The sequence below is a fragment of the Protomyctophum bolini genome (assembly GCF_963924005.1).
Source record: "Protomyctophum bolini genome assembly, chromosome: 23".
In the NCBI taxonomy this organism is placed as follows: Eukaryota; Metazoa; Chordata; class Actinopteri; order Myctophiformes; family Myctophidae; genus Protomyctophum; species Protomyctophum bolini.
Window position 1 is genome coordinate 4,883,471 of NC_137884.1, and position 18,160 is coordinate 4,901,630.

Sequence of the window (18,160 nt, forward strand, 5' to 3'; positions counted from 1 at the left end):
CTGCTCCTTCTATTTATTTGTTTTCTCTACTCCGGTCGTCTTAACGCACCCCTCACCAACCTTAATCCGGTCATCTTAACGCACCCCTCACCAACCTTATGTCTAACCAATGCTATGTCTAACCAAAGGACGCCTCCCGATTAGCTCAGTTACGGATGCGCCTGTAGCTTGGTGGGTAGTGGTTAGAGAAGCTGTCCGGTAACCAGAAGGTCACCAGTTCCCCTCCTGGCCTAGTACACCTATACAAGCTTAAAACACAGCTCTCCCCGCCCCGGAGCGCTCATCAGCTGGGTGAAGTTGAAACGGAATTTCCCGTGTGGGGCAAAACATGGCAAACTAAACAAAACAGTCGCGTCCCTATAGTCAAAACTTCATCCCAGTCCACACAGGCACACCGAGAGGTCACGGCGCGCCAAGCAAGCACTGCAACAATAACAGTCTGATGATCCTCATACCCGGTGGGTCAGTGTCCCAAGCATAGACTCCAAGGCATTCTGCTGTTCCAACGTGCACGCTCCCGAACCTCACACCCCGGTGAGGCTTCCTCCTCCGTTCCAAGACAAACTTGGCACCAGGAGTGATCATAACATGGCGCTCTTAGATGTGTACGGACAGCAGAATGCATCCCTGCATGCTCTCTCTCTCTCTCTCTCTCTCTGTCTTTCCTCTCATCCTCAGTGGAGACGACCAGACGAAGGCTGCCTTCTCGCCCCACTCACACTCTGAGGAGCACCTAATCCAACAACACGTCGTCCTAGCATCAAGGGCATCAGGAGGCGAGGCGGTGGCTCTAGAAGGGATGTTCAGGTAATATGCAGCTTTTTTTTTTACCTGTGCATGACAGAGTGCGCCTGTGGTATTGAGTTGGCCCATGACCTTGACAGTAGGATGAATCTGTGGTATTGAGTTGGCCCATGACCTTGACAGTAGGATGAATCTGTGAGTTTGAGTTGGCGCCGGCGGTGGAGAATCTCTTTGGCGTTTGCACGTTGGATTTATGTCCGTTTATAGGCATGGCGAGGTAGATTTTTTCTTTAGTGGTGTTTGCCATTCTTGTCCGGCAGACGGGGTTGTGGGGTGGGAAATTTGGGTTTTTTTTTTTTATTGGCCTAAAATATTGACTATATACACATTCATGAATCGACTTGCTGTCGGTATTGAGCAATTTTTATTTTATAGGTGTTTATATGTGACCATACCATTGACATCCTATATAATGCAAAAATATCAAAGTTTCATTATGCTTTAAGTATAGCATGCAACAAACTAGGGCGTTTTCATGATTCTGAATCCATTCCAAGCATTATTTTTGCACAAACAAACACTCCTTGGGCTAAAACGGCCATTGCAATCTTCTCAAATGTGATGAGGTCAGCCCCTTTTGGCGAATTTGGGCACATTTGGTGCCCAAATTGGCTATGGCCGTTTTTATAGCCGTACGGCTATGACCGTTTTGAGCCCAAGGAGTGTTTTTTGTGCAAAACGAATGCTTTAAATGGATTCAGAATCATGAAAACCCCCTAGTTTGACATGTCACATGCTACATAAAGCATAATGAAAATGTGAAAATCTTGCCTTTTATAATAGGAAAAGTTGCTCAATGCCGACAGTCGGTCAGCAAGTGGATTCATGAATGTATGTAGACAATATTTGAGGCCAATAAACAAAAGAAGCCTGTCGGCTGCCGGACTATTCATAATACCCGTCTTCACTTAGCATTAACCACTTGAACTCTTTGTTGACGGGGTTCCCCAGGGCTCTATATTGGTCGCCTCATTTTCCCCTCTACACCAAATCTCTTCACTGAAAATAGCTGGCCTACAGGCACTCAACGCATTGCGGTGTGATGTGTTCTTGTTATGAGCTTGTACCTTTGCAGAATGTTTGCCTATAAAGACATGCCCAGAACGTTGACGCTAGGGTTTAAATGAAAGAAATGGCACCGGGGTGTATAGATGGTAGAATGGAGTTTAATGGCATGATGTCTATAGGGACATGATTCCATTGTGTTGATTGATATCAAGGTTTTGTACAGTAGCAATCTGTGTGGCTGTACTGTTACTTAGTGTGTTACATTTTGTGCTGTATAAAGGTGCTATACTACAGAATGTTTCAGTAAAATAAACGTGCCAATCATCTGTACTTTAAATGCATGACCGTGAAGCCTATATCATAATGTGTGAAATAATGCTCATACCAATCAACTAAATATCTTTCTTCCTCAACGGAAAGACAATAGCTATAGTATAATGAATCTCTCTCACATTAGACATTTACAGGTGTATGGGATTTTGTTTGATACTGTGCTTTCATGTTCTGGGTCCCTAACTTCTCATTCACCTTTGACTGTATATGCTTTTCCTCTCCTTCAGGGGAAAGGATGGTTTGCATCACTCACACGAGCGGAGGCTGTCCACTGATGCTTCTGTCGTTCAGCCGGCATCGCCTCCTCCCGTCTCTGACGCTGTCCTTCTTCTCTACTCTCATATTCTCTGTCCTGCCGGCGCTCACGTCCTCTCTCTGGTCTACTACTGCTGTCTCTACCGCCACCATTTCTACCCTCACAACCACACAGTCAATGCCCCACACAACTACTCCTCCCGTAACTCTTACCTATAGTCCTACAGTGCTACCATCGCCTTTGTCTCCACAGAGCTCTACCCGTGCCCCGGTTATTTCTGTTTCAACAATGTCCCCGACGACGTCTTCACTAGAAACCTCCGTCACAGCTCCGTACCTGACCCCGACTTCACGGTCAACCTCCAAAACGTTACTTTTGTTGTTCCCCGGAACAGGCAAACCGGCTAAACGTCTTGGCAAGGTTTTCAACATGTTACCCTCAACCTCCCGGTCCGATTTAACCTCTCTTCCTCCTTCAAGGTCCCCGCTTCCCAAAAGCTCACAGACTCCTCGCACTAAACTTGTCAGCAAATCATTGTTATCGCCATCGGCACCCTCAACCCCTCCTCCTCCTTCTCTCACAACCTCCCGACTTCCTTTCTCCACGAGTTCTACCTCTGAAACGGCTCTCCCTCTCTCTTCAAGACCCACACAAACTCCCCGCAGTCTCCCCACTTCCATTTCCGCGACCTCGACTCCCGTTTCTCCCATTTCCTCTTCTTCCTCCTCCTCCCTTCCCACACGAACCTCCTCTTCTCCTCCTCACCCTCGAACCGTCGTCGCATCTCCTCCTCCTAAAAGGCTGCCCCCCCCCCGCCGTGCCAGACCGCCCCCTCCCCCTCCTCGCCTCCTCCCGCACACCACTCGTCCGCTGTTTGAGCGTCAGCCGTTCATCGTCACGTGGAACATCCCTGACCTGGTGTGCAACAGGTACAACGTCTCCCTGGACACCTCCACCTTCAGAGGAGTGGCCACCCCTGCAAAGGTATAGGAGGGATTGATTGAGGGATTGATTGATTGATTGATTGATTGATTGATTGATTGAATGAGCCTCATCTCCCTCGCAGGTTCCCGGTCAGTTCCTGTCTCTGTTCTACACAGACAGACTGGGTCTGTACCCCCATGTGGATCGCACCGGCACCAGACGTCTGAATGGTGGAATACCTCAGCAAGGCAACCTGAAGGCCAGCATGTCCAAGGCCAGAACAGACATTACATACTACATCCCCTCCAGGTCAGACAGTCAGTCTGGAGCTGCGGGGCATAGATTAATGGACTTTATTTTATTTTTCTTTACTGTACAATTCTTTTGGTATTTTAAGGATTATGTTGTAGTGCAAACGTTTTTAACCCATTCTGACCTGAGATCAGATTCTAAAAATGTCTTCTACATCCCGGCAGTTTTCTGAAAAAGCCATATTTCTATGTCAGTCGTTCTTCGATAAAAAAAAAAATCAGACCTACAAGCTAATGAGCTTGTAGATCTGCTATTTTTAAGTGGTGCAACCACTTCTACATCCAGCAATGTCCCCCTGTTTGTGTACGTCAAATGAGCACGAGTGGTGTGCGCATGCGTGAAATTGGAACGACAGAAGTATGTGCGCACGCACCCGCGTGTGTGTAGTGCCGTGCATGTGCGCGTGCACCCGCACCCGTGTGTGGATGTTGTTGCTAGATAAATAGCGTCAATGCTAGCGAGCTAAAATATAGCCATCGTTGCTCTAGAAAGCACCAATGTTTCCATCTAGACCACCGGATTATCAGCAAAAACCTCCGAAAATCGCGCTAATGGACCAAACCATGGAGAGCTCCGTAGATTAGGAGTTATTCATCTTAGAGAGGGGAGTTGCGCCACTTGGTTCACACAGGTGTGATTTTTTTAAATAGCTAAAGCATAACATAATGCTAACACCAAAAGGGGTTCCCGCCCCCAAAATGGGTTAACTCAAATCTTTGCTTCTGGGGGAGGGGTCCCTGGAACAACATATTTTTCAGATGGGGGTCCGCAGCCAAATGCAGATAATTCTGGTGGTCCTTGACATGAAAAAGGTTGAGCACCACTGACATAGAAACATAGGGTTTTTCAGAAAACTGTTAGGATTTAGAATCGGCCAAAGCCAAACCAAATTTGTATTTACATTTATATGTTCCAAATACTGTTCAATGCCAAAAAATACAACTAAATTGTTAACCGCAATTATTTGCATGACCATTAATCGTCAAGTATAAAATGTCATCTCTCCTATCTCCCCTATATACCTTCAGAAACAGTCGAGGTCTGGCTGTCGTGGACTGGGAGGAATGGCGCCCCCTGTGGGACAGGAACTGGGGTTCTAAGAGGATGTACCAGAGCCTGTCCGTGGGCCTGGTGCTGCAGAGGTACCCCTTCCTATCTGCCCGACAGGCCGCGGTGCTGGCTAAACACGACTTCCAGGTTAGTGTTAAACCATTTTGTCGCTGTCTGGGTGGAAACCTTTTATCTCCCAAGCTGTTAACTTTCAGTGAATTGAAAAAAATAACCTGTGTTCCATCATCATCATCATTGGTTTAAAGACCGCTGGGTTGGACTGGATTCCTCATGGTCGCTGCTGAGTGCTTTCATGTCGGCCAACACTGTCGTCTGATGAATCAACGTACTTACTGTGAACTCTCTCTCTCTCTCTCTCTCTCTCTCTCTCTCTCTCTCTCTCCCCCCTCCCTTTCCAGAAAGCGGCCAGGAGTTTCATGTCGGACACCTTGTCCTTGGGCAGAGCCATGAGGCCCAACTACCTGTGGGGCTTCTACCTGTTCCCCAACTGCTACAACTACGGCTGGCTGGAGCCTGGCTACAACGGCCGCTGTTCCCAGGAGGTCCGGCTGCAGAACGATAAGCTCCTGTGGCTGTGGGAGACCAGCACCGCCCTCTTCCCTTCCATATACCTGCAGGTATAATATGTCCTACTCTGTGTGCTCAGGAAACAGTGTTGTTTTCGTCGACCAAAACTTGAGACGAAACATGTTCGTCGACTACCTTTTTCCACTGATGAAAACTAAATGGAAACTAAATGAAAACTATAAGCTATGATGACTAAAACTGACAATTTTGTCAACAAATAAAAACTAGACTAAAATGTTAGGAAGGGACTAAGAGATCCAGTATAAGTAATTTTATTTTATTTGTAGATCGGCTATTTTCAGCAGGTGTAAAAACAGTCATTACGTCACAGCATCAAGGCCCGCCAAAATACATTTTAGTCGACTAAATCGACTGTATATTTAGTCTACTAAAATCTTATGATATTTAGTCGACTATAACTAGACTAACACTAAAACATTCCAGGTGACTAAAATGTGACTAAAAAAATTGTGAAACTAAATGAAAACTATTGAAGAGACTATGACTAAAACTCAAATCTAAATGTGCTGCCAGAAACAACACACCTAAAGGGCCTTTCAAACGACAGGTCTGCTGAAGAGGGGCGCGATCGACGTAAGCGCAAGCAAGCATTAAAAAAAAAGCTAAACAGAATCCAGGTCTGGTGAGTCGCGCGTGTGTGCACGAAACGAGCCCCCTGCGCAACGTTTTTTTCATGGGACCGCGCCCACGTAAATACGCTTGCATTGTTGCCCCTCTACTTCTCCGCGCGTACAGAAACAAAACGCAGGTCTCATTGAAAATGAACAGAACTATAGGCACGTTAAACCGCTTCCCACACACACACACTGTGTGACTGAGGTCATTTTGACTTTTTTTTTTAAGATTTTGAAGTTAATTATCTTTGCCCATGAAGCTTTCAGAAGGTTCCCCTTCCATGACCATCATCATCCATCATCTCAGAAAATGTTGACATCTGAAACATTTTTTAAATATGAATTTAAGCACATACTTACTTGTGTCTGATTTTACTTCAGTCATGCTAGTAACCTTTCAGTAACTATACATAATATAATAATATAATAATATTAATATAATGGGATCAATGTATAGTTATTATTTAGCCTGGAAACCAGACAAATCTGCCAAAGAATGATATTAGTCTGGCCATGTCAGGCTAGTTATTATTCACTCACAAGCTCTTTTAACTTAACCACCTTCAACCTTCCGTCCAGGTTTTGGGTATTTGGGGTATGTCATTACTATAGGCGTAAATAGCAGATTACAAGATCATAATGCATCACATCGTGGTGTGTTTTCTATTCCTATACTTCTTTTGTTGTCGTAGCAACAAAGTATTCATTCAACCTTCAGTTTTTTTCACAAATACATTGAGGAGTGGACCCTCATTTTCAATGAGGGCCAGATATAATAGAGCATCAAGAAAACAAAATAGAAAAAACCGTAACGACAAAGAACTAATGGGATAAATCAGATAAAGATACAGGCAAAAAAAAGAAAGAAAAACATTAAGATTTATAAATATTTCTAAAATGTTGTGACGACGTCCTTTCAGGCCTCGTTGAGAAACAGCCACAAGGCGGCGCTGATGGTGCGTAACCGTGTCAAGGAGGCGCTGAGGGTGTCTTCTCTGCCCAGACGCAACGGTACGGCCGCTGCCCCGGTGTTCGTCTACGCGCGGCCCGTCTTCATCGACCAGAACCGACACTTCCTCAGCCAGGTAGATAACCAGGGCAGCATGCTGGAATAATCTAGAACAGTTCTTTGTTACTTAACCTCTTGAGTCTTAATCCATTATGGGCGGAAACTCCTTTTGGTGTTTTAAGCATTATGTTAGCTATTGAAAAATAGCAGAAAACTTTTTTTTTAAATTTAATTCCGCCTACATGGGTTAAAGAGAAAGAGGCAATCACCATGTCATGCAGCCCTTTAGCACCCTCGATACGCGGAGTGAGTTTTCACTGTAGCTGTCCCTCGATTGATGAAAGAATGACAAGTTTGGGTGGTCTCGACTAACCTGACGCTGCCAGATCATCCAAGAAGCTTGCTACACAAATTTGTTTGGAACATGGTTACCCAATACCGCCCCCAGCTGGGGTCAGGTTAGGTCTCGACGGGTGTTGGAACAATAAACACACCCGTCGAGACCACCCAAACTTGTCATTCTTTCATCAATCGAGGGGCAGCTACATAATGGTTCAAACTAACTCAGTACAGCGTTTTGTAAACAGAGCTATGTCACATTGCATATTAACAAGAGGTGTTGTCATGTGGATAGTACTAGAGCACCATCTAGTGGCTGAATATGACTTTACTATACAGTGCTCAAACATTCTCAAACATTGTCAAACATTCATATTAGACATAAGGACACCCATCTAAAAGACTTTGTGCCAGGGGCCCAAAGTATATTTGTGTGGCTGTTATATTTGGTTCAGAATGATAGTTATGATACTGTTGGTGGGGGCTGAGGAGAGAGAGAAACCTACAGTACGTTATCAGTATAACTTCTATTGTTGTTGTGATCTGCTCTTTTTGAACATTTTTGAAATGTAAAATGTTTTCCAACCATTACTGTAGATTAGGCCAGTGGTTCTCAAGCTTCTGAATTTACAGTATGACCCCCATTTGATACATAAAAAAATATATATATAATCTCTGAGACTTTTTGTACAGAGTTGTGGACATTTTGAACCCCTGATGCTCCCCGGACTCAACGTTGGTTGAGAGAACCAGCGAGACGACGTGTCTCCTCCTTGTTGTTAGTGAGGAGGTGCTACACAGAGTCCACTGTGAAGAGTTTGGTTACAAGGTGTAATGAACACTGTAAGAGTCTGTGGTGTAACCTTCACCTTAGAAAGAAACCCTTATCCTTCACTTTTGCCCTCCCGTGGTGTGTGTGTGTGAGAGAGAGAGAGTACTTGTATTACTGCATACTCATGAGAGTGTATAGGTATACAAATGTCAGAAATATATTATATAGACATGCATTGTGTGTGTGTGTGTGTGTGTGTGTGTGTGTGTGTGTGTGTGTGTGTGTGTGTGTGTGTGTGTGTGTGTGTGTGTGTGTGTGCGCGCGCCTCCAGGGGGATCTGGTCAGGACCATAGGGGAGAGTGCCGCAGTAGGGGCCTCGGGGGCCGTGCTGTGGGGGGCCAGCGCAGACTATGACGACAAGGTAGCTCCACACCGCTCGTCTTCCACTGGACTGCACACACACACACACACACACACACACACAGACATCTATTAAACAACACTTTCTGTAGCGTGAGGCAGCTTGATGTACAAGTACACCCCCTGGACATGACGCTAGTATGTCGCAGGGACTTACCCCCCAATCCAACCCTTGATGCTGAGTGTCAAGCAGGGAGGCACTGGGTCCCATTTCTTTGGTATGACCCGGCCGGGGATCGAACCCCGACCTCCTTGTCTCAGGGCGGACACTCTAACCACAAGGCCACTGAGCTGGACCCGGAAAATAGCAGATCTATAATTATAGTAGCCTGGCACGGCCAGGCTACTATCCCTGACCCTGTGTAGATAATAGTCTGGAACTTCGGTGTGGAGAGATTTATTTTCAAGGGGAGGTTTACAAACGGATTCCAACGTCACAGCAAAAAAAAGTCTCACTTTGAATTGTGGTCTCTGATTGGTCACCCACTACCCTGAGGTGAGCGAAATCTAATTCAAACTGAGGAGTGCCAGACCAATCTCTTTTTATTCCCTGTGACAGATTAATCTGGTTTCCAGGCTATAATTATAGATCTCATAGATCGGCTATTGTATCAGCAACAGGAGGTACCGGTACTGTATATATCAGCCTGAAGACTAAGAAATTAACAGTCAATGGTAAACACTCCATGCATGCAAATTATAACGTAGCCTTGGGAACTGTTCTCTTTGACTCTTCTCATCTTTGCCTATAGTGGAAAAGTCAACATGCATTTCTCTCACTCTTTAGCAAGACACACACACACGCAGGCACACACAAATGCGCGCGTGCGCGCACACACATACACACACACACACACACACACACACACACACACACACACACACACACACATACACACACAGTGCACAGAGCCTCTGATAACCCCCTTTTAGTGACAAATTGTTGGCGTCCTGGACGAAAGCTATACGATTATTCTGCTTCATGTCATTCATGTCATATCATGTCATTCCTCTTTCCCTGTATGATGTCATTACGTGCACCGCTCTGTGGGACGAGTCTTGTGGGTTTGGAACAAGCTGTCTTTATGAATCTGGTGCAGTGTTTGGAAGGAAACCATGCATACGCTCTGCCCTCAATGACATACTGTACACATCATTCAGCATGTACAGTACAGTACAGTACAGTACAGTACAGTACAGTGCAGTGTTGTTTTTGGCAGAAATTTTCTATTTCAGTTTTAGTCAGTCTCTTGAATAGTTTTCACTTAGTTTTAGTCACATTTCAATCACCCGGAATGTTTTAGTGTTAGTCTAGTTTTAGTTATAAATGATATATACCGGTAATAAATATGATATCATAAGATTTTAGTCGTCTGAATCTACAGTTGTTTTTGTCGACTAAGATGTATTTTGGCGGGCCTTGATGCCGTCGTAATGACAGATTTTACACTTGCTGAAAATAGCCGATCTACAAGCTCACAACACGTGGCGCTGCGACGCGTCGTGAGCTTGTAGATCTGCAATTTTCAGCATGAAACCAAGTGTAAAATGACTTTATCCGCCCCTAATGCATATGCATACACCCCACAGTTCGGCGCAGTGGTATATTAGTATCCCAACGCGAGGCTACACTAGTCACTTCCTAACATTTTAGTCTAGTTTTTATTTGTTGACGAAATTGTCAATATATTTAGTCTTATTTTTAAGTCATAGCTTAGTTTCTATTTAGTTTCTATTTGAGTTTTTGTCAGTGAAAAAAGGTAGTCGACGAACATTTTTCGCCTTAGTTTTAGTTGACTATCAACACTGGTACAGTGCTACTGTACTGGCTACTAGCAGGGAACACAGTCATACAAAAGCTTTGGTCAGGTCATTGTACCGTCACTCAGCACCAGGGGGTGCTAAACAAAGACTTTTTCCATCAGTTGGTAAGTAAGTAAGTACATTTTATTTATAAAGCACCTTTCTTAACAATGTTACAAAGTGCTGTACAGTGACACAATAAAATCAATCATAATTAAAACAGGACCGTAGAACAAGCAAATAAGAACAACATAATCAAATCAAATAAAATCAGAAAAATGTTCCCGAAATAAAAAGGTTTTCAGCAAACTTTTAAAAATATCCACAGACTCAGCATTTTTCAAAGTGCAAGGCAGGGCATTCCATAAAGTAGGTGCAACTACTGCAAAGGCACGGTCACCCATTTTCTTTCTCTTAGTCCCAGGAACTATTAGGAGGCCTTTGTCTGAGGATCGCAGGGATCTCACATTGACCTTGGGGGGCAGAAGATCACAAATGTACGGTGGGGCCAGTCCATGTAGGGCTTTAAAAGTGGTTAAAAGGATTTTAAAATCTATTCTAGCCTTGATGGGCAGCCAATGGAGTGTGGCTAAGACCGGGGTGATGTGTGCTCGACGGTTGGTGTTGGTGAGAATTCTGGCTGCTGTGTTCTGTACAAGTTGAAGTTTGGATAAAGAGGAGCTGGATAGAGTGGTATATAGTCCGTTGCAGTAGTCAAGGCGGGATGAAACAAAAGCGTGCATAATTTTTTCTAGGTCAGTGGGAGTGAGAATAGATTTTATTTTAGAGATGTTGCGTAAATGAAAGAAGCATGCCTGCGTAACTTTTTTGACATGGGGCTCAAGGGTCATCCTACTGTCAAAAAGTACACCCAGGTTTTTGGTTGTTGTTTTGACATTTGCTGCCAGTGGGCCAAGGGACTGATGAATGGTGTGTGAACTAGCCTCTGGGCCAATGATGAGGATTTCAGTTTTGTCTGTATTGAGCTGTAGAAAGTTTTGTGCCATCCAATTGTTGATGGCAGATAGGCAGTCGTGCATAATTGAAATTTTACAGAGGTTGTCTTTCTTGAATGACAGATATATCTGAGTATCATCAGCGTAGCAATGATATGAGATACCTTCAAAGCTACTAATAAGGGAGCCCAGGGGGAGCATGTATAGTGAGAATAGGATTGGACCCAGTATGGAACCCTGGGGGACCCCACAGGGCAAAGGAGCTGAGGAGGAGGTGTAATTGTTCAGGGCGACAGCCACACTTCTCCCTGACAAATAGGAGGCAAACCAGTCTAATGCCAACCCGGTTAAGCCCACCCACCGCTGTAGCCGGTCGAGCAGCAGCGAGTGGTCGATCGTGTCAAATGCTGCACTGAGATCTAGGAGCAGCAGCACCGAACATTCTCCGGCATCTGCTCTCATGAGAATATCACTGGAGACTCTGAGTAGTGCTGTTTCAGTGCTATGCTTTTGACGGAAGCCAGATTGAAATTTGTCAAATGAGTTATTGTTATTGAGAAACTGCAGGAGTTGGTTACTGACAACTTTTTCTAATACTTTAGATATGAAGGTGAGTTTGGAAATTGGCCTATAATTACTGAGGATAGATGGATCTAGACTTGGTTTTTTTAATAAAGGTTGAATAATTGCATGCTTAAAGTGGTCGGGGACGCAGCCTGAGGCTAGTGATGTATTGATGATAGACAGAATAAAGGGACTGAGGCAGCTAAAAACATCCTTTAAAAGTGTAGTCGGGATGGGATCTACAGGGCTGGAGGAGGGGTGCATATGGGATACAATGGGGGAGAGATCATCTAATGATATTGAATTAAACTGGGAAAGAACAGGAACAGGAGGAGGATGGATGGCTATGTTGATGCCAGGTGGTATGATGTTTGACCTTATGGTATCAACTTTGTCAAGGAAAAATGATAAAAAATGTTCACAGTCCTCATCAGAGAAGACAGGAACTGGTGGAGGGGCTGGGTTGACCAAGGTGTTGATGACAGAAAAAAGGGCTTTTGGTTTGTTTTTATTTATGTTGATCAAATTAGAGTAGTATGAGGTTCTTACATCCTCGATCTTCTGATTAAAGGCAATCAGGAGTTCCTTCATCTGAGTGAAATGAGCAGTGTCCCTGGATTTTTTCCATTTCCGTTCTGCCTGTCTACATTCCCTTTTAAGGCTGCGGATGTCGTCATTGATCCAAGGGGAAGAATTGACAGAGCTAACACATTTCTTTTTTGTTTTAAGTGGGGCAACTAAGTCTAGAGCAGATGAGCAGAGAGTATTAAAGTGAGAGACAAGGTCGTTGGTGTTGGTTGGCATTAAAGTGTCCTTAGAGAGGTCTAAGAAAACAGAGGAAAACGTAGTGGCAGAGAGATTATTTAAATGACGAGAGGAGGTTAAACGAGTGATGGGTTGGGTCTCAGCAATAGAATCAATGTTAAAAATAATATATTTGTGATCAGAAAGGAAAAACTCACCTACACTTAGGATATTGAGGTTCAGGCCTAGTGAAAAAACAAGGTCAAGTGTATGGCCTTGATTGTGAGTCGGCCCAGAAACATGCTGACTTAGATTGAGTGATTGTGTCATGCTCATGAACTCAGTAGCTGAGTTGTCATTGAGATTGTCAATATGAAAATTAAAATCTCCAATCAGTGACAAATTATCCACTTTCACAACAACTGATGCTAGAAAATCTGAAAATTCAATTAAAAACTCATTTTTAGGGCCTGGTGGACGGTAACACAGTAAAACATAGAGGGATTTTGTGGAGCCAATTCTAATTAGGAGTGCTTCGAAGGTTTTGAAAGTGTCAATGTCCACAGAGCGACAGGTAAACCGCTTAGAGAATACAGCAGCTATGCCGCCTCCACGGCCGGAGGTCCTAGGGGAGTTAATGATGTTACAGGAAGTGGGACAGAGCTTGTTTACTGTGACATTATCATTTTCTTTCAGCCACGTCTCTGTTAAAAACAGAAAATCAAGGTGGTGAGAGTTAAAAAAGTCTCGTACAACAAAAGGCTTATTGCAAACTGACCTTACATTTATTAAGGCCATTTTAAGTGGAACAGACTTAGTGGGAGGAGCTAAGGGGAGGCAAGGAATGAGACTAAGGTTAGATGGAATGACTGTGCGTGGAGTGGGAATTAAATATAATGAAGTGGGTCTAGTCGTGATGAGAACGGTGATGGGCAGGGGGCAGGAGAGGGATGTGTAGTCAGGGGTCAAGAGGTCAGATGGGACGGAAAGGGAGAGAGTAATATCAGCATGATTTTCAAGATGGGGCTCGTTATTGCAAGGTATGGAGACTATAGTGGAATCATGCTGTGATAGGCATCATTTCTTGAAGGCCACATGGCGGATGAAATTCATGGTGAGCTGTCTGATTCCTGTAGTATTTGGGTGAAGACCATCCGGTTTGTATAGGTTTTTTCTAGTCCAGAAAGTATCGAAATTGTCAATGAAGCCATGACCCGTTGCAGTACAAAAAGCTCTTAGCCATTCCTGCAGACTGTGAAGCCTGCTAAAGTGCTCGGCGCTCTTGCATGGGGCAGGGATGGGACCAGAGAAGACACAAGTTTTGTTGAGGCACTCGATGTTGGTGGCAATTGCTTCTAAGTCTAGTCTGTGTTTGGCCGATTGCCGTTCCAGGACATTGTTCGTTCCGATGTGCACAAAAACAGTATGGGCCGAGGGGTAGAGGTCGATGATAATGGGTGCTAATTTAGAGACATCTGTAATTCTACCGCCTGGGAGACAAAAGGTGATGCCGCCTGGGATTACAATGTCTCTTGTGGTTGAATCGCCAATTATAATGAGCTCTGGGTGGTACAGGAGACAGATACTCTCTGACTGACAAACAGTGGCTGGGGATGTTGATGGATGCTAGGCTAGTGCTTGCTACAGTCAAGGTTCAATTTGTTTACTGTATTGTCATGTCCAAACGGTTCCTTTTTGTATTATTACATTTTATAAAAATCTACAAGCTCTCAAAGCGAGGCGTTGTGAGCTTGTAGATGTGCTATTTTCACTAAGTAGGACATTCATTTATGCGAAAACACATGGAAATTGGAGGTTTCTGCCCGACAACAATACTAAGTACCTGAAAGTAACATACAAGTTTACATTGTGGCACATTATGACTGAGGAACTTCTAGATTTGCTGTTTACATTTTTTTGGGGTGAAGAAATATTTTTGACAATTGTTGAATTCGCTATGTCAAATGCCCCCCAAAAATTTTCAGTTAAATTAAGTCTCTCCCTCTCTCTCTCTCTCTTCTCTCTAATATTGGTATAACACACTGACATGGCTGCTGACAAGTACGGCGGCTATGACGCCCACGCCGTAGCTGTCAAAATCGTTAAGTAAACAGCCTCCGGCGACGGTGACATTGGTTGCCATGGTGTCCAACTGTCCATGCAGCATGTGTCAAACATAAACACTATTATTATTTTAAAAACACACCGTCGCGCGTCAGCTAACTTGCCGATATTGCTTAATTCTTAGTACATGCGCTGGACATGATCAGCAGTGGAAAGAGTAAGGTCCTGGAGCAATCTGTGTTATTCTAAAACCGTTTTAATAAACATGGTTAATATGACATATATGGTATTAGTGTTATTTCTTCATTCAGAGCATGCCAACACATTACACAGCATAAGAGAATCGGTGTAAATGTATGACAGCTATAATTTCAATAAACATGGTTATGACATGGCGTTGTGTAGACACTACGTGTGTAAGTGTAGGTTCTCCCGTAGTAGAAAGGGCTGCGACGGAGAGCAGGTTTATGTATCGATGCACTGATCCATTTCCGGTTGCCGTAGCGTAGCCGACTGCCGTATCCGTCGTTGCTTTAAAGTCGCTATATTTCCTCATCTCTCCCTCCTCCCCCGCAGCCCTCGTGCGAGGCTCTGTCCTCCTACCTCTCCTCCACCCTCAACCCGTACGTGGTCAACGTGACGGCGGCGGCCCAGCTCTGCTCTGACCTCCTGTGCCAGGGGAACGGCCGCTGCGTCCGCAAGAACTACAACTCCGACCACCACCTCCACCTGAGCCCCGGGCGCTTCCGGATCGCACGCGTCCACGGACGCTTCCTGGTGCTGGGCAGGCCCGGCCTGGCCGACCTGAAGCTGTTCACGCGGCGGTTCACCTGCCAGTGCTACGAGGGCCTGGCCTGCGCTCCCCGGAGGCACCGGGAGCTGGTCAAAGCCCTGGCGTTCCGCGTGAAACAGGGCCTGTACAGCAAGGCCCAGACTCTGAACAAAGCCTCTCTCGACGCCATAATGGAGCAGTCCAGTTTGGCTAAAGAGAACGTTAAAAAAAGGACCTTCAAAGTGTAGTCTGGGTTTGGGAGCGGGTTGTGTCAATTTAAAACCTCACTGTGAGTGTGCACTGCTCCATTAGAACAACCTACTATAACGCTAAAAAGCTGTTCTACTAGAGAGCGCGTCAGAGTTTAAGTGCCTTGCTCAAAGGCACTGTAGTAGTGCGAGATGAGAACGTTGACCATTTCCACTGGAAGCTTTTTCCAAACCCATGTGAGGATTCTCATGGTTAGAGCTGGTTACAAACTTCTGTATCATGCCACTAAACCTAGTGGGAGCCGCCGAGCCAGGGTTTGAACCGGGAACCTTGGTAATAATATATTTCTGTGCAAAAAGACAGACTAATTCCTCAGCACACCCGGCGGAAGACGGTGGTTGTCTTTCTTTTGGATCATCGTCATTTGGATCAACATCATTCCACAGAGCTGGGACTGTGTGATGGATGGTGTTCAACACTTTTAACAGGACGACCTCATTTACCGACGAGGACTTAAATCGACGAGGCCTGGTCATGGAATGCACTTCCATGGAGAGTTGTTAACCACTTTATCCCTGGTATCCCAATTTTAGGCCTCAAAACTAGACCGAAGTGAAAACTAAATAAAAAAACAATTTAGGCATTTTTGTGGGGTTAAGTGGTTAAAATAACTGACATGCAGCCATGTATGGGCTGGCAGGAAACAGAAATCTGCCTGGGAATTTAAATTAAATTAAATTAAATTAGATTAGTGACCTTCATTTGTGGTGTGCTTTCACTTCTCGATCATTTTTATATATCAAGTAAAAATGTATCATACCATATTTTTATATATATATATTAATAATAAAGTAGTGAAAGCACATCCGTCAGCTTCTCAGTCTGTTTTGCATTTGTTTTCTTGTTGTCCTTTATAGCCAGCTGACGGATAGAAGCTTTTCGTGAGCATTTGCATGTCAGTCTGCATCGTGACAACATGAAGGTAGGTGGAGATCTGTGATCGCGTGGCTATGCAAGGCTACCAACGGGGCATTTGTATGTCATTTGACTGAGTATGTAAATAAGCGACTGACACACACACACAGGCGAGATGCCATTGTTGCCATATCTCTAATCTAATCTCTGCTTTGTCTTCATGGTGAAACAGAAATAGCAGCATGCAGCAGGGTTGAGCAGGAAATAAGGACATTTTATTAAGTTACAAAGAGAACCAGAAGAGAGTGTGGTGACTGAATGCTGGGGCCTGTTCATCTAACTGCTTCAAATACAAAATGATCTAATAGCTTTACTTTGTTTTAGATCCGGAGAATGTTGTACTGTTGTATAGACAGTCAGTACCGTTGTGTTTGAATTGGTTCATTTTCAATGGAAATCTTAAAAATGAGACTTTATCTGAATTCTGAACACTTCATCTAGCAAAATGATGCTTCCGTCCGTGTGACTTGTTTAATAATCTGGTTCCTTGTCCTGTCACATAGCATCACGCTTATTTGACTAACATATTTAATCAGGGATGGTATTTGACCTGGCAGTTTTGTTTTGCAATATATTGTATACATAATGTACACTGTATGAGTGCATTGAGAGCCAGGGCACCAGTATTTCACTGTATATACACTTCACCAAAAAGGTTGAAGCTGAACTCTTGGCTATAAATAGTACAATCAGCTGAGTAAAGTGGCTGCAGTGGGATGAATCATTTATTGCCATGTTGTTAACCACACGTGAGGTATTTTACATTCCCATAAGGGTCCATTTCCAGTTGAGCTAATGTCATATTATGCATGAAGGTGAGTCTCAACGTGGCTGCTCGTTGAAATGTTGAAAACTTAGTTTTCATTATTGATGATATTTTGCTAAATAAGAACTTAAAGAATACTATGTTGGTTCCATCGATTCACGTCATCGATTGACCATAGCATGTGAAAATGCACACACGAACGCTTCTGATAAATTCAACAGATCCAGAAAAGGATGTCCCCAAACGAGACTCTCTAGTCCCCATGCAGTCAGCGGATTATGAAACTCATCTGGTCAGAAATGAGATTTCTTTTTTTTTACTGTCATTATATTGATGATATCATTTGACATAATATAGAATACAATAATAGCCTTGACGCGTTTGGAACGCTACTCTAAGGAATGAGCTCTAAGTGCTCAAACTGCACATGGCCTGAAACGTGTACTTTACAAAATACACATGCATATCAATATCATGTAAACTCCCTTCGTCGCTTATGAACACACACACACACGCGCACCACCAAAACATATGAGTGTCAGTGTTGTGTTTGTATTAGGATAACAATGACCTTGAGTCTCAGCAGGTTATGTAACTGACACCACACACGCACACATCAATGCTGTTCCTGGATATGGATGAGCAGAGCGAAAGACCAACTGTCGGAGAGAGCAGTGTGTGTGTGTGTGTGTGTGTGTGTGTGTGTGTGCTGCACTTTAGATGTCACCTGACACCCGGGCTCTGTAGTCACGCGCGGAATACACCATCTAAACCTCAACACACACACACACACACACACACACACACACACAAATGCATTAACATTAACACTGCCAATGCAGTCAGTCATGGAACA

At 44.2% G+C, this 18,160-nt stretch overlaps 1 protein-coding gene across 1 annotated transcript; it reads left to right on the forward strand.

Annotated features, from left to right (window-relative positions):
• Window positions 1–708: 708 nt before the first annotated feature.
• LOC308310760 (hyaluronidase-1-like) lies at window positions 709–17,287 on the forward strand. Its single transcript, XM_080757170.1, has 8 exons — window positions 709–807; window positions 2,373–3,385; window positions 3,468–3,634; window positions 4,666–4,834; window positions 5,107–5,325; window positions 6,831–6,995; window positions 8,362–8,451; window positions 15,158–17,287. The coding sequence occupies exons 2-8, from the start codon at window positions 2,381–2,383 to the stop codon at window positions 15,599–15,601; spliced, it is 2,259 nt and encodes a 752-aa protein (XP_080613296.1). The 5' UTR covers window positions 709–807; window positions 2,373–2,380; the 3' UTR covers window positions 15,602–17,287.
• Window positions 17,288–18,160: the final 873 nt, after the last annotated feature.

Coding starts and splice junctions, on each gene's coding strand:
- LOC308310760 (XM_080757170.1), top strand. CDS start 2,381: ATGGTTTGCATCACTCACACGAGCGGAGGCTGTCCACTGATGCTTCTG. Junction 6,996..8,361: donor ACCGACACTTCCTCAGCCAG/GTAGATAACCAG, acceptor GCGCGCCTCCAG/GGGGATCTGGTCAGGACCAT. Junction 8,452..15,157: donor GCGCAGACTATGACGACAAG/GTAGCTCCACAC, acceptor CCTCCCCCGCAG/CCCTCGTGCGAGGCTCTGTC.